Below are 25674 nucleotides of genomic sequence, written 5' to 3' on the forward strand. Positions count from 1 at the left end.
ATTTTAGTTTTGACTTGCATTTCTCTAATAATAGCAATGTTGAACACCTTTTCACGTGCCTGTTGGCTATCTGTATGTCTTCTTTGGAAAAATGTCTATTTAGGTCTTCTGTCCAATTTCTGATTGGGTTGTTTTTTTGATATTGAGCAGTATGAGCCGTTTGTATATTTTGGGAATTAAGCCCTTGTCTGTCACATTGTTTCCAAATATTTTCTCCCATTCCGGAGGTTGTCTTTTCATTTGATTTATGGTTTCCTTTGCTGTGCAAAAGCTTATATGTTTGATTAGGCCCCATTTGTTTATTTTTGCTTTTATTTCTTTTGCCTTGGGAGACTGACCTAAGAAAACATTGTTATGATTTATGTCAGAGAATGTTTTGCCTATGTTCTCTTCCAGGAGTTTTATGGTGTCGTGTCTTATATTTAAGTCTTTAAGCCATATTGAGTTTATTTTTGTGTATGGTGGAAGGGCAGGAGAAGATTTTATAAGCCTAATTTCTTGTAAACTCTCATATCTAGAAAAACAGTAAAATCATTAATCTGCTCCTTGCGACTAGCAGCAACCCTCTGCCGAAATGTGTGCTTGATTGCACACATTCCCCTTCACCAAAATCATATATGTACGGACCTCCCCCCTTACCTCTTCAGAACAGTCCCTCAGAGCTATCTGAGAGGCTGTCTCCCAGGCTATAGTTCTCATTTTGCCCCAAATAAAACTTAACTCACAACTCTCACGTTGTGCATTCTTTTCAGTCGGCAGTATCTTGCATCTTCATTGTGGTGAAAACAAAGGTATATACATTTGTCAAAATTAAAATTAGTGTTTGACTGCATATAAATTATGCCTCAATAAAGGTGATAAAAGTATTAAATTGGGTAGTATTGGGTTGGCCAAAAAGTTCGTTCGGGTTTTGCTGTAAGATGGTACGGAAAACCCGAACGAACTTTTTGGCCAACCCAATATATATATGTATGTGTGATAATTTGTGCATATAAATGTATAAATGACTATCTTGTTGGTGACCTTTCCTTATCAATAATCAGAAACATTAAAAAAAATTCTGTGGACATGCAAAATTAACTGTTCCTCTCAATAGTTAACACATTTAATTATATTATGGTTATTTAATGTTGGCCTCCATCACTAGCAACTGAGTTTCTTGAAGGCAGGAATCCTGTCTTGTCCATGTCCGTATAAGCCTAGCACTTAACATAGTAAGTTAACATAGCACTTTACCAATGTTTTAAGAACTGCAGAACTGTCCCAGCCAATTTATATATATAGTCTAATATCCACAAAGATCCCTGCAAATTTGGCATTATTACTCCCATTTTTCATATGAAAAAAGTGAGGGTCAGAGGACAGAAAGCTTAGAGTAACTCACCAAATATCCAGAACTAGTAAGTGAAAGAACTATGTTCCAAACCCACATTTGCCTCAACTCCAAAGCCCACTCTTCCACACTACACCATACTGCCACCTCTCCAGGTGGGCATTTCATAACTGTTTGATGAACGTCTAAATCAAAATAAAGATTAGTATTTAGGGGCAATGGAAGCACAGAAGTTTTCCTGAACTTCTAGTGTTACAGCTTCATAGTCTTTGAATGGGTTCCCTTGAGACAGAGCAACTTGGCAGCTCTTGCTAGAAGATCAGGAAGGATGAATCTAGTAGGAAAAAAAAATTCCCTCCCAATTAAACTTTCCACTTGGGAGTCTGAAGAAGAAAAATAACACAGAACAAAGAGCATGGGAAAGAGAAAAAAAGAAATGCTGAATCTGCTAATATAGTTAATTAATGTGAAAGAATTAATCTAATAGTAACTTCAGCATTCAAATATGAAAAGTTAGGAGATCCTACAAAGGTACAGTTCCTAAGTCTTTTGGAGCTCCTGTTTAGTTAGGCTCCCAGAATCTCAGCATTCCTGTCGGAATAATCCACATTTCTGGTTATTTATTCAGCTCCCCACTGCTGCACATTTACAAGCCATATGCTACAGGAATACATCACCTCATATTTGCACTCAAACATCCAAAGACACTGGCAGTTCAGACCTTTAAGAAGCTTAGAGAAAAGTCCCTGCAGAGTATAGTTTTAAGGTTAGAAGGTCCAGGAAGCCAAATGCATCTTCTTTATATGCTATTTGCTTGAGAGAAGGTGGGTCATTTCAACAAAAGGACAAGCAATTAGAAGGGTAAAGGAGATAAACAAACAAAAGACTCAAGAGAGTAAAGCTAGCAAAAATCTGCTGAACACTAAAGGTCTCTGAATAATTCCAATGCTCCTCTCTGCACTTTAAAATAAATTTTAAAAAACAATTCCACATAGGAAGATTCTTCAATCAATCTAAGGTCTAGTACACATTAGACAAACCAAAAGGTCTACTGTGCCCCTGGGCCTAAACAAGCCTTTAAAGAGGAGAGGTTTTAGTAACATATACCTTGATAATCTTAAAGACAAAAATAGTTTAAACACAAAAATTTGTAGAATTTGTCATTGGAGAATTTTTTATAACAACAAAACATTGGAAATACCCTCAATATCAATAACAAAGTAAGACTAAGTTATATTCCCTTAGAGTGCATTATTCAGTTATTGAAAACTCTCATGAAGGTTATGTCAAAACATGGGAAACAGCATGTTAAGTTCAAACAAACAAACAAAAACAGTATAGAAAATTACATGTGTGGTAGGCCTAAAAAGCTGTTAAAGAGAAAACAATTATGGGAAAAAAGACTACAAGGAATATGCACCCAAAGTTGGGCTGTGTTCAAGTGACAGAGCTGTTTTTTAGCTTCTTGGAGGCAGGAATCCTGTCCTCCAATTCTGTATAAGCCAAGCACTTAACATAGTACCTTATCAGTCCTACTACTAACAGTAGTTTTGCATGTCTATATTCTAAGCTATCAAATTTATTAAAAAATTTTTTCAATGAAATATATTAACAGAATTTTCAGTGTACTTGAATATGTTTCAAGACAGCAGACTCTGGCTCAATTTCATAAAGAATAATCCCATGATTATAGTCTCTCGCATCTCTCAATTGAAAAAACTGACCATTGATACTACAACTCCTTCTCTGGTTACCCCTTCACACCATTTCTCTATTTCCCTTCCAAGCCAGATTTCTCAAAAGAATTATCCATAACAAGCTATCTCCCATTTACTTCCAACTTTAGGATTCTGTGAATTATACTAACATGATATTTACTATAAATATTTTAAGAAATTAAAGCATAAATAAGATATACAAGAAAGCACTATAAAGAAAAGTTCTAGAACTGTCTTGCACATTTTCATATCTCCTATGCTAGCCACATAGCACATGCGCAATGCATTATTGAAAATAACACATAATGAAAAATATGTATAAGTGAAAAATATGAATTATATTCTGCTGTCAATAATAAAAATACGGACAAACATATGGCACAGACAGGTCTATGTGGAATATACAGAAAACTGGGCTAAGTTTAGAAATTAACATAGGGTATGTTGAGAAGTTAACGACTAGATTTCCCAAAACCAACACACTATAAGAAGGAGCAAAAAAACCATTTCCCTTTGATGGAGTGGTCCTATTCCCAAATGACCTAACCACAGGGCACAAACAGACTGAAATATACTTTTTATTCATCCAATCTAACTTTAGAAAAGACCATACACACACTTGAAGACTTTACTGTTTTATATATCTAGGAAACCCAATGGAATAAAAGGCCATAGCTACATGTTCTTGAATCCAGGCTAACAGTGAGGAGTTCGGCAAAAAAAGATGGAGAGCTAGGAGATAATAGGAGATAAGAAGCATACCTTAGCATGAGATTCATCAGTTGAAGACCCTCACCCTTCAGGAAACGCTCACGATTGGAACTGAGCATTAGGCAGGAACAGAGTGAATCAAACAGATTCTCCATCATCTCCTGCTCCTCGGCTGTGCTAGGATTGTGTCTTTTAAACACCTGTCAAGTAAAGATATCAGAAAGCACAGAACCATAAGAGAATGTCTTTTCATCAACCAGCACTCAACAGTTTCCAAAGCCCATCTACTCCAAAAACCCTACAACTGAGGAAACAGAAGCTTACCAAACAAAATTCTCATCAGTTTCCATTATAGAGGAACTGGGCTTTCTGATGCACAGGTTAAATAAACGGCTATCAGTTCATGCAAAAAACCAGAACACTCAACTGACCACTGAGTCCATGAATAACTGATAGTTCCAAGGAGGCAATTTAACAAAAACCAACAAAACCTTTTCATTGTGAAATATATTAACATGTAGAAGACTCTATAAAAGACAAGTATAGCTAAATGCATAAGGTGAACACCCCTGAAGCCAGCATTCAGATCAAGAAACAACTTTGCCAGCTACCCCCCAAAGCCCTCCACTTGTGCTACCCAACCACACTTCTTCCCCTTCTAAAAGAAACCACAGTCCTGAAAGGCAAATCTTGGCTCAATATAAGGAACAGTTTCCTAACCATCAGGGCTACTGAACTGCCTCATAGACTAGTTGTGGCTCTAAATCATGGGAACAGCGAAAAGCAGTTTTATCTTTGCCGGAAATACATGGCATGTTAAGAGGAAAGCCTTTTAACAGTGTATGCATACCCATACAGTCTACTACAAAATGATCAATAATCTTGCGGGAACAGGACTAAGTACTTTCCCAGAATTGGGAGATTCACATTTCAAAGCTCTATTTTTTGGGGTGGAGGCCAAGCCACTCAGGCTGCTGGCACCAAGATGAAAGCTGTATGCAAACTGACATCTCAGACACTCCCAACACGCTTAAGATTTTATCCAAATGATCTATTTTCAGTCCTGGTTTTGGAATAGCACAGATGAGATTTGTTAGAAAAAAAAATCTTAATAGTATTTTCAGAATGCCAGCAGAACAACATTTCAACAGGATTTACATTTCTTACAACGAGCAAATGGCAATTTCTAATTTCTTTTTCCAGCCTCCAGTGCCACATCCTTCCCTATCCTCCTCTCTGACCTCTATCCCACTGCATTGGAACTTGTACTCCTGAAGCTTACTTATCTGGATCCTAAATGAACAGACTCCAATTTAGTGGCAGACTGACGGGAAAGCAAGTGAATAATCTTGGGAGTGGGTCAACTAAAAATAATTTGGTATTCTTGGCTCAAGAATATACACTTAAGCAGGAAGCACACCTCTTTTGGATTGATAAATATCAGAAGACTGAGAAAGTCCACACCAGATACACAGTGATATCTGGCCATAAAGAGGAAATGACTAAGAAAAGGAGGCAAACCATGTACCTCCAATGTGACCTCAAACCTGCCAACACATTCCATATGGCTTGCATCACATGGCTTATTCCTTCCAACAATTTCCAGCTCCACCTCCCATTTAAAGCAAGCCATGGATCTTGACGGCAGACAGGAAGCATAAGAATTACTCACGGATAACTGCTGAAGAAGCACATCGATTCCATCCAGCTCCCCAAGCAATTCCCTGTTTTCTAAAAGGGGAAAAAAATAGAAGGAGAAAAAAAAAATGAAGCTAACTGTCAGATTTTACAGCCGTCTAACACTGATACATCAGCAAACAAAATCAATACAGCTTGACAGAGTACAAAAGCTGCACAGAGAGCGAGAGGGAGAGCAAGGGGATGCCAAAGGCAAGAGAGCTTGCTGTCATGATCTGAAACAAGCCTGGCTCCTATCCTAACAGAATATCAATACCGAGAGGGAGCCTCACCATCATTGTCCTGGAGCAATATGGCCAGCACTTCACTACAATACAGTTTGTTGGCATCAAAAGGCATCTTTGCCTGTTGGGAAATAGGAGAAATGAGAAAAACGTTAAGGGGCCTTGCTTCCTTCCCCAGGACAAATTTTTTCACAAGTACTAGGATCTGAGTTAGAGAGAAGCAGAAGTTAGAAAGGGAAAGGGCAGGTTAAGGGTAAAAAAGGTCTGCCTCTGCTCTCAAGAGACCAGACTCAAGCACTGCATAGTAAAACCATAAACAGCAGATGTACACAACAGCTCTCACACTCCTAAAGCCCAGGTGCAAATGTCACCTCCTCTGTGAAGCCCTCCCAGATTCCCCATTTTGAGTCTAGGGACTATTGTCTAGCACATAATACACACTCAAATGTGAACTGGATAAATGATTGAAAGTTTTGAACATTTAAGACTAAAATTCATCATGAAGCTTCATTCACAAGTTACAATCATAAAATTAGGTTGTAAATTAGCTGATAGATGATCAGAGAAGCTGAAAAGAAAGCAAGCTTTTGTTTTGATTAGTTGAATGTCTTTATAACAAAGTAGTTCCTTTTGGATTTTTTTTTAAATGCTTAAAATTTAATTTGAAATCATAAACCTAACTGCTCATGGGCCATAATCTGCCTACTATTTAAAAAGGAAACCATATTAAATATGCAGAAATATGTTAATATTTTAACACCCAAATTATTACCCACAATTCTTTCCCTGCTGCATGCTCTGCTACTTGGAGTTGCAGAGGGGACACATCTACTGCAGAGCCTATTTTTCATGGTCATCCACATTGTTGCCCTAGTAGTGCGACTCAAGTGCCTCATCATTAACAATGCCCCTTGGATAAAGGTACACAGAGAGGAGCACAAGCCTCATCGATGTGTTTTTATTTACCGTACCCTTGATCCTTAAAATGCAGGCACAAAGACCACGACTGTTAATCAGCAGCAGCCTTGCTACCTATCCAGGTTTTAGAACCAACATATAATTACTGTACCTGGAAAGGACAGGGGAAGTGTTTATACTGAAGCTAATACCTCCATCCCCTTAGTGCCATTCACAGTTCTGTCTGGACACTGATTTTGCACTTAAGAAGGAAGAGTGGCCCCTAATGAAGCAACACCCAGCATCTTTTCAGTTCTCTCTGCATGTCTTCCCCATCAAGCCTAAGTGCACCCCATAGGGTTTCAGAAGGCTGACCGGGTATGACCCATCTTAGGTTAAAAGATCTGTAAATACAAGGTCTTATGTGTGCTGACTGCAAGTTATGCTCCCTGAACAAGCTTAAGGCCTTGTTTCAAGAAATTCAGTACAACAGCCAGGGTTTAAATGCAATCTGTGGTGTTTTTCACTTTAAGAAAAATAGTTTTATACAAATCAAAATACAAAAGTGAAAAGCCAAGGGGTGAACATGTCTATTAGAATGAAGGATTCGCTAATAAAATCACTTACTCAAATGATTTAAGTTCAAGTATTGCTAGTTTAAATTACTTAAGCTACACCAACTTATACGCAGCTTTTTAAGGGTCAGGATTCTTGTTGCAAACAAGATACACTCAACTGAAAGAAGCCAAAAGACATCAGGCCACTACAGCAATAGCATTTCTGTGGTTCCAATGCCTCTTGTCTTTTATTTGATTTTATAAACTCCTGTCTCTAAGGTAGGAGAGAGGTTTCCTCTTTTTTTCCAACAAATATTTATTGGGCACCTGCTATATGCAAGACACAAAATTGAACGTGACAGCAAACAGAGGTGAATTTGACATGAAACTGGTCCATTGTTACGTCATTTAAAAAATTACACTGAATTAAAGTTAATTTTATCAAGTAATACATTTACGTTAAAAAAAATAAATAGAAGGACATGAACCTGGGATGAGACATACCTAGATTTAACTCATAAGCATGTACTACCTACGTGACACTAAGTCTGCAGTTCCCAAACTGTGTGCCAAGGTACCTGGGACATCATATTGAATTCAGAGGGGATTGCAAGGATTTACAGGATTTACAAGGAAAGCACAGTGACATCTCACATCTGCTGATTAGTGAGCATGTTAATCACTAGCTTCAGGTACATTTCTTTTTTTTTTTTTAACATCTTTATTAGAGTATAATTGCTTTACAATGGTGTGTCAGTTTCTGCTTTATAACAAAGTGAATCAGTTATACATATACGTATGTTCCCATATCTCTTCCCTCTCGCATCTCCCTCCCTCCCACCCTCCCTATCCCATCCCTCTAGGTGGTCACAAAGCACTGAGCTAATCTCCCTGTGCTACGTGGCTGCTTCCCACTAGCTAGCTATTTTATGTTTGGTAGTGTATATATGTTCGTGTCACTCTCTCACTTTGTCCCAGCTTACCCTTCCCCCTCCCCATATCCTCAAGTCCATTCTCTAGTAGGTCTGCATCTTTATTCCCGTCTTGCCCCTAGGTTCTTCTGACCATTTTCTTTTTTTTTTTTAGACTCCATGTATATGTGTTAGCATACGGTATTTGTTTTTCTCTTTCTGACTTACTTCACTCTGTATGACAGTCTCTAGGTCCATCCACCTCACTACAAATAACTCAGTTTCGTTCCCTTTTATGGCTGAGTAATATCCCATTGTATATATGTGCCATGTCTTCTTTATCCATTCATCTGTTGATGGACACTTAGGTTGCTTCTATGTCGTGGTTATTGTAAATAGAGCTGCAATGAACATTTTGGTACATGTCTCTTTTTGAATTATGTACATTTCTTTTGATGACATCTTTTCTTTGTGAAGTTGGGTTTGAGTGGTTGCTGTGATAAAAGAACTATGTGAAAATCAGTGTGGAACAGGAATGAAGATGGTTGTGTTCAATCTGATTCCAAGGTTTTAGAAGTTGTGTAGTACAACTACACAAGAGGCACACACATCTACTGGTAAGTAATTGTGGTATTTAAGAATGAAATAAAAAATATATTTTATTTTAATTCATGCATATTATTTTTTTGAACGGCTACTAAAGTCTTAGGACATAAATATGTATTAAATTTGTTTGGATCTAACTACTTTAAATGGGACTGGTAGGTCCTCTTTGGCACAGAACCCTGTAAAAACAAAATTACTGAGATACTCATGGCACCATAAATTAAGAATGGTCATCTATGACCGAAGTAACATTTCCTGGTCTCAAGTTCCTTTATCTGTAAAATGGAAACAATAAAATAACATCTTCTTTGGAGAGTTACTCTGAGAATTAAATAATATGGAAGTACCTAATACATAATAGTTGCTATAAGTTTTTCTGATGATTGGGATCAGAAATATCCAGGTTAGAATCTCAGTTCTAACAGTTACCAGCTATGTGATCTTGGCCAAACTACTCTGCCTCTCTAACCTGATTGATATCTCTTACGTTGAGTGAAACTGGGCTAGATGGGAAAGTAGGAGACTAATCTTTCATGCCTAGCCAAAAACAAAAGTCGCCATGGAAGTTTTATTTCTGTTTAAATCTCAGCCAGAGATGACAGCCTCCACGCCTGCAAAATACCAAACTGCCAAATTACAAGGACATTTAGTCAAAATCAGGAGGAAGGAGAATTTATTTAGCAGGTATAGCCTCTTGGATTTTGCAAAGCTAGTCAACGGGAGTTGGAGCTTTGGGGGCTCTCGTCTATCCAGGAGCCTGATGATCCTAAATCTTTCAGCTGTCAGAGTAATTACAGAGTCAAGCATAGGTTTGTACTCAGCATGTACTGGCCTTGAATAAAATTAAACTTCACCTTTTTTGGAGCTGCTGCTTTTTTGGAAAGTACAAGACATTTATGCTACCACCCACAGCCAGAAGCTGCAGATTATTTCTGCAGCTCACCTCCGGTACCTGGAACACATGGGGCAGGTTCAGACACAGCTACAGCCCTGGACAATAGTCAAAGCAGATTGTGCCCTACAAAAATCCCATCTCCTGGTCATAAGAGGCTAAGGACTTAGCATCAACCAGTTGTACATGTAGTATAACACAGCCAATTCTCAATTCATTAGCTCAAGCGCCAAACATTGCAACTGTTTTTGAAGCAATGATTTAATTGGGAAACAAAAAGGAATCTCAATTTTGTTTCCTTGAAAAAGAAAAAAGTTTTGGTGTTATTTTCAATAGTACACAATATGCTAATAAGTTTGTATTCCCCATTAAAAAGTGAACTATGGTGCAGTGTCTCTCATACTACTGTTATCTGCTTACCTGTTAAACCATTTAATGTAATCCTCTGCAATGGGTTTTATCCTTATTAGCAGCACAAATAAGTGAGGTTTCATTTAGTGAATGAAGAAATCCATGAATATCTCTGTATACTGCTAGGCTACCAGTACATAAAGGAGACTCACCAATGTGCCACTCACTTAGTTACTCAAGGACTACTGAATAAACAGGGGATTATCAGTTAAATAGCAGGGTTTTATCAAGCAATGTAAACATAAGTACTCTAGGATGAGGGTTCTCAGACTTCAGCATGCATCAGAATCACCTGGAAGGCTTGTTAAAACACAGATTGCTGGCTCCACCCCAAGCTGGGCAGATTTAATGAGTCTGGGGTGGGTTCAAGAATTTGCATTTCCAACAAGTTGCCAGGTAATTTTGATGCTCCCCATTGGGAACCACACCCTGAGAACAATCTGGAGGAGATACACATATGATGGAGTCCCAGTCCTTGCTCTTAAGGAGTTTAAGGACATTGGGAGAAAGACAAGGAGCACACATAAAAAGAGGAAAGCCTGCCAGGTGATGAAGAAAAGATGCTCCATGAGGGTAAGGGTCACACAGTTATAGGCATATGTTACAACCCAGATCTGCTAACTCCCAGAAGAGAACCAGTAGAAAAAAAATAAAATGATTGATATTCAGGAAAGAAAGAGGGCAATATGGGCTGGGGGCAAAGTAGTGCTATGGAAAGGGTGCATGAAGAAAGTCTGGAGGCTTGGGTTTTAATTCTAGGTCTATCTCTAACTAGCTGCATGAATTTGGGCAAGGCACGTAATCTCTACAGGTCTTGATTTTTAATTTTTTATCTGCAACAGAACTTATAAAATTCCTTTCAGTTCAAAAAATGATGGAGGCAATGTGGAAGAGTAGGGATTTAAGTTGGTTAATGAAGGTGGTGTATAATTTAGAATTACATAGGCAGGAGTCATTCCTGGGGATGAAGGTGGTGTATAATTTAGAATTATATAGGCAGGAGTCATTCCTGGGGGATGGGGGGAACATGAACAAAGACAGACACAGAGGTCAACACTGTTGACCCTTGTTGACCTTTGCAAAGGGGGTAGGTACAAGAGATGTCTGAACAGTAATAAGGCCAGTGTTTCAAAACTGAGAAATGAAAGGAAAAAGGAAAGAAAAGAAAGATCAGGCCGCGTTAAAGGGCCTTGAAAAGTAGGCAGAGATGGTGGGATCTGACGCAGAGGGCAGTAGCATGACTCTAGGAAGGTTCTTGAATAGGGAATGGCATAATGAAAATGGAGCCTTAAATTAGTTTGGGAGCAGTGCGGAACAAAAATGCTCACATTTCTAGAGACCAGTGGATCTTAGTGAGGGTTGTACATTTATAATCACAGGTGGAACTTCTCTAAAATACACCGAAGACAGAGGCTTGAGACAGTAAGTCTGGGAATCTGTATTTTTAAAAGTTCTACTGGTGAAAGTAAGGATCTGGGTCCAGCACTCATTCTGATTCACCATGATATTTATGAGGGTGAAGATTAAAATAAGCACTTTCCTAGATTGCGACAAATAAGAGTAAGGCATTGGTTTTAAAGACATGCCTTCTTACTGGCCTCGCCTTTAAGCAGAACCTTTCATTAATGTTCTGGGCAGCACAGGATTTTTCTAAGGGTACTTGCTTACTAGTAAAATAACCAAATAGCATTTTAATGTTTAGATACCCCAAAACCTTGAAAAACTGTTTCAGAGACAGCAACACAGCTATTTATGCCTTGAGGATTGCATAAATACTATGCCTAAAAGGCAAGAGTTAAAAGCTTGCAAGACTACCGAATGGACCTCTTTATTACTCTCATAAGGGTAATGGTATCCAAGCCAAACACCCAAAGGTCTCGATTTCCCTTCCTGTTACTAATCCAAAAAAAGACTGGCAAGTTTAAACACCTTTCAAAAGGCAGAAGAGGCCTTACATTCTGGTTTAATGAAGAATCCTTGATTCAGTATCAAGTCTCAAGTAACTGGGAAAAATTGGTCCTGATTTCAAAAAGACAAAAACTATTGGATTATTTTGTACATTTTAAGGTTAAGGCCCCAACCTATGGCCACCCCATCAACAATTCAGGTCTCTGCCATCTATCCTACCCCCTTAACTACGAGTTTTACTTTCCTCTCCCCTACTCCTCACCCCCAAAATGTCTCAAGGCTTTGGAGAATAAAGATTTGTTGAATAATGAGGGAAGAAGAAACCGAGGGAGATGTGAAGGTAATTACATGCGGAAACCAAAGGACATCAAAACTCATGAGAGGAGGTTGGAAGGAAGCTGCAACCTTCCTTGAGAAAAGGAAGCTGCAAAAATGACAATGAATGAATTAACCAGACCTGATTTTTCCTGAAAGGAAAGGCGAGGGCGAGGGTGTGTGTGTGGGTAGGAAGTTGCAGTCTACTGAACTATGCCTTAAGTTTATCCTCTGCCAGCAAATGTGCCCATACCCACTGATGATAATATACAGCAGGCCAGCTGAATATCCTCAAGTCATGTTATGTAAGTCTATGTTACAGATTTAATGGGAACAAGGGATTAAATAAGAAGGATTGGGGAAGACCTAGACTGTCAGAGAGGGAGGGAACCATGGGGGCATATGATATCTTAGGCAGAATCTTCTTCCTTAGTCCTACCAAGACAGTGGGGGACAAATCGGACCTGATGCACCTCAGACTTTCTGCATCTCTATGACACTCTGAAGCACAGCAAGGCCAGGACTACTTAAAGAATCATACCAGCTACAAACACGTCTTCCTCTTTCTCACTGAAAAGTTGGGAACCCTTGCTTGCCGAGATTATTTCAGTAGCACATAGGCAGTTCCAAACTGCCTTCCATCATACCTTTGGTTAACACTATCCTGAGAGAAGCTCTTACCTCTCCCTTTCCTCATTTACTCTCTGTGACAGCACTAAATGTTAAAAAGATGGTCAAAAGGACTATGCTAGGAAGGAAAGAGAATGAATAATCCAACAGAAATATGAACAAAGGATATAAATAGGAAGCTAAAAGAGATGAATACAAATGGCTAATAAAAAACTGAAAGCCAATACACTGTCCTCGATTTTAAAATTCCAAATTAAAATGAAATACACATTTTCACTTATCAGTTTGACAAAATTTTAAGTTTGGTAATACCCAATGTAGGTAAGGGAAACAGACCCTCTCAACTATTAGATTTTGCAATATCTACCAAAAATGTTAATGTGCATACCCTTTGACCTATCAATTCTATTTCTAGGAACTTATCCTACAAATAAACTAACACTAGCGTTCAAGGGGAAAAAAAAATGTGCATGTGTACATGGGGATATTCACTGCAGCATTGTTTTAACAGTGAAAAACTATTATAAACAGGAGAATGGTTAAATTGACTTTGGTACAACCGTAAAATGGAATACTAGGCAGCCATTAGTTCAGCGAAAAGATCAACTTGCAAAAGAAAATAATATATCATTCTATTTGTGAAACACACACAAACACACTCACATACTCTTATTTACACAGAAAATTTCTGGAAGGATAGATAAAATATTGTTAACAGAGGCTGTCTCTGAGAAGTGGAACTAGAAGGAATCAGCAGAGAACTTTTCAGTATAAACCTTCTGTACCACATGAATTTGTGTTGACAACATGTTTATATTATTTTCAGGGGCATTAAAGGGTACTTTTAAAACAAACAAAAGAAGAGAAGCAAAGAAAGAGGCAAGAGTTGCCAAAAGATTCCCAAACTAGATCACATAGCCTAGGAGTAACAATCTGTGCCGATGACCCAGCATGAGCTGTGCCCAGAGCAAAGAGAGGTTTGAGCTACAGTCCCACAAAGCCAAACTTACCTTCAGCCTCTTCAGCAGCCACTGCAGAAGACCCTGCTGGGCAGCCTCTGTGCACATCTCAGGCCGGAACTCAGCCATGTTCTCCACAATAGCTGAAGGGAGACAGACACCAGTAATTTGGGAGGGCAACTTTGTTTCCATCTTCAACAAGCTTGCTTCCCAAGACAGACATTTTATTCCTCTTTCCACTTCCCTGTATTCCTCCCAGCCAGATGCTGTGTTGTCATTTTCAGATTAACCAGGGAGATGCTATGATTTTTTTTTTCTTCACGTTATGTTACAAGTAAAACTCATAACTGAATGTGATGGAATTCAATAAAGGAATAGAGAAACATTTTCTGTGTTAACAGGGAACAACACTACAGCAGTGTGAATATCTGCCTAAGAAGGCCCTCTTAATCTCACTGTACTGGAGTCCCTGAGACCTGTGACTAAAGAAACAGGGGGCTCGGCAGAAGCCTTAAGGAAAAATCAGGGGATGAATTCAGAGCCTCTTCCTCTCCTGATTCATCCATTTTCAGATCTCTTTCTCTGGATACTGCAAGGGAAGCAAGCATGATCTTAACTGAACAAAATAATGCGCATAGAGGGGAAAGACCATGCTGGCAGAGGTAACCGTCAGGTACTCAGGAGCAAACATAACTGGTACTGCTATCTCCTACAACAACCAAATTACTGTTTAAGGGAAAACTTTTAAATGAGGAGGCAAAAAAAGTGACTGTATGATTATGATGCTAAAAAAAGGACATTAAAAAAACAAAACCCAAACCTGTAGTCTCATTCTATAGCATCCAGTGCTTTCCTTCCTTCAGGGCTCCATCCGCTCCCCATCCCAGGATATGTTATTATCTATCATAAAGCAGATCGGAGTTCTGTGCTCTTTAAGCACAACGCCCAGCGGGTCTGAGTCTTGAAGAGAAAGGGCTGAAGAAAGCACTACACCTCCTATCTGCTTCCTCACTCATGCCAGCCTCACCAATGGCAAGTTAAAGAATGACCAGGCAGCCCCTCAGGGAATGGATACAAAGCTGTGGGAGCAGAGTAGCAACGAGACCCCTGAGAGATGAAGATCATTTTAATAGCTTAATTACTTTCTCACATTTTCTAAGAAATCAGCTCATTCATTTTAATCTCCAATGCCTTTATCTTATTCTGCTTACACTTTAGGTGGCTTTCTATTGTCCACTAGGATAAAATCCAAACATCCTGCCAGGGTTTAGAAGGTCTTCCATAATCTGGACAAACTTACTCCTCCGGTCCCATCTCCCACCACACCTATCTCACACTGCCACAGTACATTTCTAGTCTTCCCCCAAAGCCCTTGCCCATTCATGGCTTTACAAATGATACTGCCCTGCCCGTCTCACATTTCTCCGTCAAAATGCCCCTGTCAGGACTTCCCTGGTGGCACAGTGGTTAAGAATCCGCCTGCCAATGCAAGGGACACGGGTTCAATCCTTGGTCTGGGAAGATCCCACATGTTGCGGAGCAACTAAGCCCGTGCGCCACAACTACTGAACCTGTGCGCCTAGAGCCTGTGCTCCACAAGAGAAGCCACCGCAATGAGAAGCCTGCACATCGCAACAAAGAGTATCCCCCGCTCGCCGCAACTAGAGAAAGCCCGCACACAGCAATGAAGATCCAACGCAGCCAAAAATAAATAAATAAATGAATAATTAAAAAAAAATGCACCTGTCTTCATATTCAGCCCTAATCAGCTACCTGCTCCTACCCAGCAACTTGGAGACCCTTCCTCTTCACTTCCATAGTGCTCCCCACTATTATACCATTTGTCACCCTGTATTACCTTTCCTTTCTGTTCAAGACTTTCCCATCACTCTGCCTCTTAAGAAGAACTGTGCCTAATTCATCTTTGTGCCTAGAACAGTGCCTGACAAACATCGGATGGTTAATAAGGGAAAGAGGGATGAACCTCCTGAGCTGTTGGTAAGGGACCAAGTTGAAAGTAGACAGATCTTCATAGACTGCCAGGCCAGTGCTTTTTCCATTACATCAGGCTCTTTTTATTAACTGTCAGTTAAGACTTCTGATACTCTTTCTACTCAGCAGAATTCAGCATTAGGCTAACAGATGGCAATGCCAAATTCTGGCTCTAGACTACAGCCAACCCCCAAATCACAGACTGTTGTGTTCTCTCTTCTCTTACTCCCTAGGTGCCATGTCTTCCTCCTTCTTTATGATAATCTTCACAGTAGAGAGTATAAAACTATAAGAGAAATCTGTGCTAGACACAAAGGAGCTGGGAGAAAATCTAATCTCATTAAAATTTCTACTTCTGCTGGGCCTTGTTCATTTCTCAAGCTCTGCTTACAGATATGTCACCTTTGGTTTTATAAAACAGTGACCAGTGATAAAGAGGACTACCCAAAAGCACGATTTTAAATAGGCTATTGGTTCAGCAACTTTGCAGGGGGAAAGACTGGAGAGACTCAAGGAGAAAGGAGGAGGAGGGGAAATATTGCAGAGGAATCCACTTAAATGAACATATGATAAAGGGGCAGCCAAGTTAACAGCAATATTTCAACTCACAGTTTACATGGCAAAGTACACATAAGAAGTGAAAGAAATACTCTTTTTCAAATAAAATGTCCTATAAAGGTACAAGCATACCTTGGAGGTATTGTGGGTTTGATTCCAGACCACTGCAATAAAGCGAATATCACAATAAAGCAAATCACATGAATATTTTGGTTTCCTATGATATATAAAAGTTATGTTTACACTATACTGTATGTAGTCTATTAGGTATGCAATAGCATTATGTCTAAAAGAATGTACATACCTTAATTTAAAAATACTGTATTAGTATATAATGCTAACTATCATCTGACAATGCAGGGTTGCCACAAACTTTCAATTTGTAAAAATGTAATATCTGCAAAGCACGATAAAGTGCAATAAAATGAGGTATGCCTGTATACAGTTGTTCAAAAGTTTGTAGTTCCACTGAAGGGAGATGTGAAGAAGAACCAACAGAAGGGGATTCAAAAATGGTAAAATATACACTTTCCAAAGCAAATAGAAAAGAATTCATCCTGCATAGACTTCATCCTAACTTTTGGAGGCAAAGGCAAAGGCCTGCTCAAAGAAGCCAGCAGTTTTTGTCCAGGAATGATTCTGCTTTTATTACCGCAAGCCAAACCAAAGCAGCCGTTATATGAAATCTACACAAGGGTCTTCATTTGGGAGCAGAAAAAAGGAAAACCCTCCTGCTGTTGACTCTGTAATGAAGGAGGAAGGAAATGAGTACCAAACCCCAAAACAAACACAAAGAAACTCAGAAGATGCTGGCACCCTTCCCCTTACCCAGAGTGTTGTGGACGCCATCTGCCTCTTCTTTCACAGACTCATCCAGACGCTCCAGATTCTGCACAAGCAGGGCCACCACTTGCCCGTCCACCTTCAGCAACAGGGGAGCAAAAGGAGAATGGGATACATGTCACAAACAGTCTCCAAAATGTTGTCATTCCCATGCTCCTCTACTGAATGAACAAAGTAAACAACCTGCCACTTATGGTTTACAGTACGCTCTCCCATCCCAATACCTCTTTTGAGGTTTGAAGTGACCCTGAGGCAAAGAAGGGGCAGGCATCACTATCCCTAACTTTAGATTGAAGCTTAAGGGAACAAGGTAAAATTCAAGGTTACACATTTAACTGAGTGACATACTAGCACTTGAACCTAGGCCTCTGAAATCAAGTCCTGTGCTCTTTCTACTTCTATGCGGTATTTAAACACCTTACAAAACTGCCATCTTAAGTCAAGTCACAAGTTCATTCAAGTCAAAAGCACATTTCTAGACCACAGCACCAAGAGATATTCAGTTGGGAAGTTTACTTGCCATATTTACACTAACATCAAAATTTAGGGTTAAACTCAAAACATTCCTAAGTTTCTACATCAAGCTTTTATGAAACTATTACTTTCGAAGAACTTCTGACTCCTGCTCGAAAAGAATATTAACAGAATAAAATACCTTATGTTTGTATTACACATAATGCATAAGAAAGCAATTACATTTCTCTTATTTAATTTGATTCACATAACACTTATAGGAAAATTTTAGTAGCCACATCATATAGATGATATTTAAGAGATTAATGACTTAGCCAAGACCACACAGCTACTAAGCAGTGGCAGCAGAAGCAAAAACCAAGCTTCCTTCTTAGGTGAAATAATGCTTACGCTGCTTCACACTACCTTCTGGTACAATGTGTGCCCTTACAGAGACTGCCTTGGGGAACCCTGAGGCACACCAAGGAAGATAACTAAGGAAACACCTAATAATCAAGAAGTGATTATCTATCTGGTAATACATTTCTAAGTCATAGCCAATAAGTAAACCTATACTGGAAGATAAGATCTACTGCATACCCATGATATATCCTCTCTCTCATCACCTCAGTTTCTTCACTTAGGAAATGGGAAAAAGTTGTAAAGATTAAATGAAATTATATGGCATACTTTACCCTGGGTCTGGTTCCAAAATTAAGTAGAGAGTTTGAATCTAGCCCTTTACTTCTTCTGATACCTGCACTGTTCATATCTCCCACGGGCTAAGAAAAACTCAAATTCTTTGAAGGCAGGCACTGCACCATCATTTATCTTGGTACACTCCTCAAAGTCAAGTGCAATACTATACATTCAGTAATTTTGCTAAATTTAAATAAACTGACAAAACACTCTACTTTGTGTACTGTAGTCATATTTTTGTTTTTTGTTTTTTTCTTTTTGCGGTACGCGGGCCTCTCACTGCTGTGGCCTCTCCCGTTGGGGAGCACAGGCTCCGGATGCGCAGGCTCAGCGGCCATGGCTCACGGGCCCAGCCGCTCCGTGGCACGTGGGATCTTCCCGGACCGGGGCACGAACCCGTGTCCCCTGCATTGGCAGGTGGACTCTCAACCACTGCGCCACCAGGGAAGCCCTGTAGTCATATTTTTATATACACTGCTCCATTTACTCTCATGTAATCCTCACAACTTTTACAGGTGAGAAAAACAAAGGTCCAGAGAGGTTAATTAGCCTGGTCAAAGTCACAAAGCTTGTGGCAGAAGTGACCAACTCCGAGACTATTTTTTCCCATCATATCCTGTCACTTCAATGAGGGGAAAAGAAAGGAGAGGAAAGAAAGGAGAGAGAAGGAAATGATCTCATCAACTGATGCCTCCTGAACACTTGTGTATAAGGCACTCTATGGACAATTTAAACTGAGCCTGAGGATGGAACAATGGCAAGAGGGACAGATCTTCAAAGAAGGCCTCTTTACTCTTTCTGGGTGAGACTTAAGGGAAGCATCTGGATGGGGGAAAAGCTGAAGTTGTTGACTAATTTGGGATACCTGAATCACGAATGAAGCAGATTTTTCTAGGCTCTCCTTTATGCCCTGGTGTGAGAAGCAATGAAAGACACTAGTTGCAGATTGGAGGGGATACTGATGCCAGAATTGAGAACTCCTGTAAATACGAGAAAGAGCTGTTTCCCTCTCTTGTATCAAGGAGATATAGTCTTGCTCTCAAATCTCACAGCCAGAAAAAGCTTCACCAAAGAAATCCACTGCAATATTTTCCTTAATTAATTGGACAATTTGGGTATGTGAGAGAAAACAGAAAAACATCTGGGGGAAAAACATGAATCATATCACAGTTTGTGTTTCCCTAAATCACCCTGACTGATTTATAATCTCCCTGAATCTTAAAGCAGCGGACACTGCAACTCCGTTGGGTATCACACTGCTTGTCGGTTCTGCAAACAGCCTCACCGGTTTCAACTGCTTATTGATGCTTTATGTGCATTATCCCCCCGTCCCCTTTCCTTGATTCTTAGTTATGTTACCCATGGTCTGCTGTCCGGAGAGTGGTGGGGACAGTGGCAGTAAGCAACACATTCAAATCCCAGAACTGAATGGTTATTGGTAATGGGTGTCTGGCTAGAGGAAATCTTTTTTTCTTGCTACAAAAATCTAACTTCTAACAGTCAGCCTTTTTAAGCTTGCAAAGTGTGAAACTTTATGTTTAGCTGGGTTAAATGCAATTTTATCTGAATGCAGCAGGGTCAAAGCAGTCAAAATACATTTAGCTGAGAAAACCCTCAGGAAAACATTTATATTATGCATAGCTCCAGATATCATCTAGTAAGAAGCACAAATTAGCATTCTGTCCCTCTAAACTCTTGGGTCTACCACCTTCCTGCCCGTTTTGGACCTGTGGCTAACTCTGAAACTAAAACCAAATCCTGCTTAGGGATTAAAGCATCAGCTAGAGTAACCCTGGCCTTGGAAATCATGACTGTCTTAAGCCTGATGTTTTCTGATAAGTCATTGGCTTTTTCCACTTGTTACCAGGTCTCCCAAACAATACTCCACCAGGTCCTACTGAGACAGGGTTCAAGGGCATGATCAGTCATATTTTTCCACTTGACCAGAGAGGGTAGATACAAGAGAAGATGAGGAAATAAAAAAGGGATAGAAGAGGGGAGATGAGAGCGTTTGAAGGATTCCTTTTCTATCTTGCACAATCTGCCAACAAGGTTTCTCAAGAGTTTGACTGGAGCTTTTCTACCTACTATGAGTTCTGGAAATTTCATATTTAAAAAACAATAATAAACCCTCCCCCTGCCCTACACACACACCCACTGAATCTTGATCAAGCAATAAGTTTTGAAAATACACATAGTAATATGGTCATAATGTAAAACTTAGGCCTGCTGCAAGCTAATATATTCTAGCTTCCACTCTTGCCCCTCCAACCCATTATCGACACAGCTCCCAAGAGTGGTCTTTCTAAAATGTTAGGTCAGACTATGTTACTACTCCCCTGAACACTGGCAATCCCATCCGAACTTACTACAAGGCCTACAAAGCCCAGTGTGGTCTGGCCCTGACGGTGCTCTCTCCCTTCACCCCAGCTGTGCTCCAACAATACCGGCCTTTTTTTTGTTCCTTGAGTATGTCAAGCTCATTCCTTGCCCTTGGTCATTCTGAATGGCTGGCTTCTTCTCATCACCCAGAACTCAGGCCTTTCCTGACTATCTAATTTGATGTGACTCTCCAGTTGCTCTACAGGACATCATTCTATGTTAATTCTCTATGTAACAAGGAGTCATTACCTGTTTTCTCGTTTACTTATTTACTGTTTCTCCCGACACTAGAATCCGAGCTCCACAAAAACAGACTTTGTCAGTCTTGCTCACTGCTACATAAGCAATTCTTAGAATCCAGAACACACTAAGCATTCAATAAACAATTAGTGAAATGAATGACCAAATGAATTCTGCTTGAGAACAAATACAGATGAAGGTGAGGACGTGAATAGAAATGGGAAGGGATAAAAGTGGTAGCATCCAGAAACTTACATAAGTACCCTCAGAACCACCAAAAACCTGCCAACTTCAGCCTCACCTGAGCAGCACAAAGGCATTGCCACCAGCTCAAGCTTCAAAATTTACGTAGGGTTAATTGAGGGCAAGAATGGGTATAGGGCAATCTCCTGGCTCTCCACATCAAAGCCACATTGTGAAACTATAGTAAGTGGTGGCTCCCAGCCACATTTCCACCTCCTCTGGCTGTGACCCCTCCAAGCACCCTCACATTGAAGCCTCCCTACAGGGGCCATGGCCAATACCTACAGCTCTGCCGCCCCTCCTGGTTCTTACCCATAAGAAGGGATGGCTCTCTCCTCATTTCCAAAGAAGCTTGCATCTCTCACAGTCATTCTTAATGCTCTGCCTTGTATTATCATCATTACTTATTTCATCCTCTTTTTTTTTTTTAAACTAAACATCTATCCCTCCATGTCTCATTTAGGTCCACACCCTTCAGATGTTTTTGGGTATTTGTTCAAAATGTTTTTTGAACATTTGCTGAAATGAAAAAAAATGTTTGTTGAAGTCAACAAACATTCACAAACATTTCACTGTGTGGCATGTGATATATATCATTTTAACTTGACATTTACTAAGTACTTAATATGTCCCAGACATTTATACCTTCATTAAGACAATGGCTAACATTTATTGGGTGTTTACTCTGTGCCAGACACTGTTCTAAAGATCTACTAAGTATCTCATTTATTCCTCACTTCAGCTCTACGCAATAGGCACTACTGTTATCCCCATTTTACAGAAGAATGAACTGAGTACAGAGAGGATAGGTAACTTTCTCAAGGTCACACAGATGGTAAGTGACAAAGCCACCACTTTGGCCACTCCCCTGATCGGGATCACATCTCAGGGAAGACAAACTTAGAAACAGTGCCAGGATATACACAGTGGTAGGGGAACACAAATTCTGCTGAAGTGATGAGTCTGAAAAAGACTCAGGAGAGATAAGGTTTAAGTGAGGCTTTAAAGAATGAGTAGTATTCCAGATAGCCCAGGGGAAGCAAGCCTTGCCAAGCTGAGGGCAGATGTGAGCAAAGCATGGGATTGCCAAGCGCATGGCAAATTTTGGGACTAGGGAGTAGGGAAATGACTGTAATCTAATCATGACTCTCAAGGAGTCCAATGTCCTCTTAAGAGAGGCATGCCAGAGAACTGCCATCAAAGCAAATACCCTGTGTTCCCGCTCTTCGGAAAAGACTGTATTTCCCAGGCTACCCAATCAACTTGTTACAAAGCACAAATATTTGCCTTCTGCATAAGTAATAGCAGTGGATATAAACCAAACCTTAAACCCCAAAGATCCCTGAGAATACCAGGACAGCACTTTCTCCCCACAGATGTGCTATTCTATTGCTTAGGACTTCCAAATGAGAAAATGACCAAGGCAATAACTGCAAACTGAACATCACAATAAATTCTACTACATGTTCTCTAGCCTCTGCTCATTCAATTCCAGGCCTCCAATATTGGCCCCAAATTAAAACTACGAAGACAACTCAGCCCTTGTAATATGAGAATACTTATCAAACTTCTTCCTGAATGCAGCACAAGGGTAGAAAAAAAACAGATGAAGACCACCTGCCAGTTCTGCTCTCTGATATTTACTGATGGCTCCTGACTGGCGGCAGATAAGCAAATAATATATGGGAGTCTAGAAATGTTCAATTGTTTGTGATTCACACCAGCCCCACCAGTATAAAGCTGTAAGAGTCAAAAGCTTAAAATAATATAATAAGAAAGAAACTAAACAAAACAAACAGAAGACCCTGTATAGCAGCTACCTAATGGCTCCCCAGACTGAGGATGAACTGTCTCTTCCCAAACTAACAATAAAATCTGCAAGATCCAGCTTTCATTGGTGGGCTTGGCAACACAGAAAACACAAAGGGGGCTTTTGTGTGAATTGCTGTTTCTGGGTACGTTTTACAGGCAGCAGACCAGCTAGCTGTTCTTCTCTTGTTTCCTCTATTCACACAGGCAAAGGATGATAATTAAAATCAGCCCAGAGTCCAGGCAGGAAGGCTCACTCAGGGCCACTGTAATTAACCTCTGAAAGGTAAGACTACACAAATGACACTGTGGGGACATGGAGAAGGAGCAAGTGCCACAGCCTTCCTTCAGATGCTCCTCCAAACAAAAGGACACCCCGACATCACCCTTTTCTGTCTGCACAGTGGTTCAAAGGAAAAATAAAGGTCCTGAATTCTACGAAAGTGGCAGTTTGCTCTAGGAAGGAGCTTGAAAGAAAAACGGCCATAGAAATTTTCATCATACTCAGTCACAAATGGCCCTGCTGGACTCCAGCCTCGCTCTCTGTAAGAGACAGTCCTTCATATCCAGTGGGTTCACAGCCCCTTCATTCACACCAAATGGTAGCTGTGAGCAAGGCACATGGGAAATTTCTCATGTCAAGAACCTCAAGACAGAAAGGGTGAGGAGGGGGTGGGGAGCGTAGCAGTGGGGTCTCAGAATCATTTGGGGTCCTCGTCCCAGCCATTCTGATTCAGCAGGTCTTGGATGGGGCCAGAAAGCAGCCTAACAAGCACCCCAGGTGCTTCTAATACAAGTGGCTACATGGACCTTTGATAAACTCTGCAAACTGCATCAAAACCAGTACTTATTAACATTCTTAACCAGAGAGAAAAGACCAGACAGCAGAAGACAACAGAAAGATGGAAAATCAACAGAAACTTGAGGAGGGAGATAGCTTGGTGGGTGGACAGAGCTCCACAGGCAGTATCAGGGTAAGAGGCTGGAGTAGAGTCACTCCTGCCACTGGCCAGCTGTGGGGCCCTGGGGCCCTCTCCCATGCCTGGTAAGAGGGAAACTGGTGCTGTGGGACAGGACTGCAGTGGGAATCCCAACATGCAGAAGCTCATCTTTGCTGTTACAGGGACTGGCTGAGAGTGATGCAGTGGAAGGCTTCACTTCTGCACCTGGGCTTCCTCAAGGGTAGAGTGAGTTGATGAGATTACATCACTTCACCTCACATATAAATTCTTCGGATTGGCTGCTTCCTGGAATAATACCTGAAGAAGATTCTGAGGCCTTGCCTAGGCTCCACAAAAAGGAACACAGAAATCAGCTGACCCTGTCTTCTGCAGTCAGTGGCCGCTACTTGGACCTGGATGAGCTAGAAGGTTTGTTCTTGTTTTTAAACGTTCTCCGATTCCCTATCTGTACAACAAATAATAATGATACCTGTCTTTACTAGCACTTGGGATTATAAAGCCCAGAGAAGAAAAGAAACTCTTTGCTGCAAAAACTCTTTGTAAAAAGGTCAGAAGCAACACAGTGAGGGCAGGCGTGCAGGAATGTGGAGTCAAAGAGAACACAGGTTCAAATCCCAGCCGTGTGACCACGGGCAGGTTGTTTTGCCTCTCTAAGCCTCAGCTTCATGGCTATAAATGGGAATTACAGCAGTAATACCCTTCTGAGAGGTTACAGCGAGGATTAAATAAAGTGTAAAAAACAAGAAAACGCCTGCCTACAGCACATATTTAATAAATACTAGGACTCTACAACCCCTGCCCTAACACAGTTCCAAAGAATAAAGTACCCCACATGTTGCACTTCACTTTCCTACTCTCCTCATTCAGTCCCGCCTTGCCACTCACGGGCCCAGCCGCTCCGCGGCATGTGGGATCTTCCTGCTCTGGGGCACGAACCCGTGTCCCCTGCATCGGCAGGCGGACTCTCAACCACTGCGCCACCAGGGAAGCCCTGGCTTGTTTTTTTTTGCACTTTACTTTCTTACTCTCCTCATTCAGTCCCGCCTTGCCACAGAGCTCTTCCTGACACCCAGCCCGTGCCACTCACAGAGACAATGGTGGGGAGGATGCCAACACCGTACACATACCTGCAAAACCCCAGAGGGACACGTCACTTACCAGAGCGTCAATGAGTACTTCTGCTCCTTCTTCACTCTCATGGAGGGTGTCTATGTCTGTTAATTCCTGAAGCAAATCAACCACAGCTATGGACACATGTGAAAAACGTTAAGGGTAACACATACATATGAAAACCCAACTGACATTTTATTAAAATATTTGGTTCCCTTCCACTTCCTGGCCAATCGCTTCATCACCATTTACCTTTGATACGCTCTAGTTTTATTAACATCTCTTCAACAAGGTTCTACTCACAGTGGGTGTTCAATAAATGCTGGTAACTGCTTCACTTAGTTCCTTTCCTTATGCTGCCTTCCTGGCAACTTAGTCCATAGGTTCAGTGCATTTTCATAAATTTCAAAACTTCAAATAGATCACTTGGGAGGTCACTTTTCCAGTGAGAAAAAGGCCAACACACTTAACCTTACCTCATAATTTAAATTCTTGGAACTCAGTATAATCTTAACTATCTTCTACACTTCACCTCCAAAGACAGTAATGATTTCTTCTGAGATAAGATGGCTGGTGTTCACCAAGGAGTCTTCAGAAATCAGGGCGTGACAAA

At 40.5% G+C, this 25674-nt stretch overlaps 1 protein-coding gene across 2 annotated transcripts in view; it reads right to left on the reverse strand.

Annotated features, from left to right (window-relative positions):
* Positions 1-25674, reverse strand: part of CTNNBL1 (catenin beta like 1) — a 165022-nt gene that overhangs the window by 86864 nt on the left and 52484 nt on the right. For both annotated transcript variants that reach the window (XM_079944290.1, XM_079944291.1), the window contains 6 exons: positions 25110-25205; positions 17149-17242; positions 13822-13913; positions 5733-5805; positions 5435-5493; positions 3814-3962 (listed from right to left, as the gene is read on the reverse strand). In XM_079944290.1, the coding sequence (XP_079800416.1) occupies positions 3814-3962; positions 5435-5493; positions 5733-5805; positions 13822-13913; positions 17149-17242; positions 25110-25205 (563 nt within the window). The remainder of the gene's footprint in view (positions 1-3813; positions 3963-5434; positions 5494-5732; positions 5806-13821; positions 13914-17148; positions 17243-25109; positions 25206-25674) is intronic.

Source organism: Stenella coeruleoalba, assembly GCF_951394435.1.
Source record: "Stenella coeruleoalba genome assembly, chromosome: 15".
Lineage (NCBI taxonomy): Eukaryota > Metazoa > Chordata > Mammalia > Artiodactyla > Delphinidae > Stenella > Stenella coeruleoalba.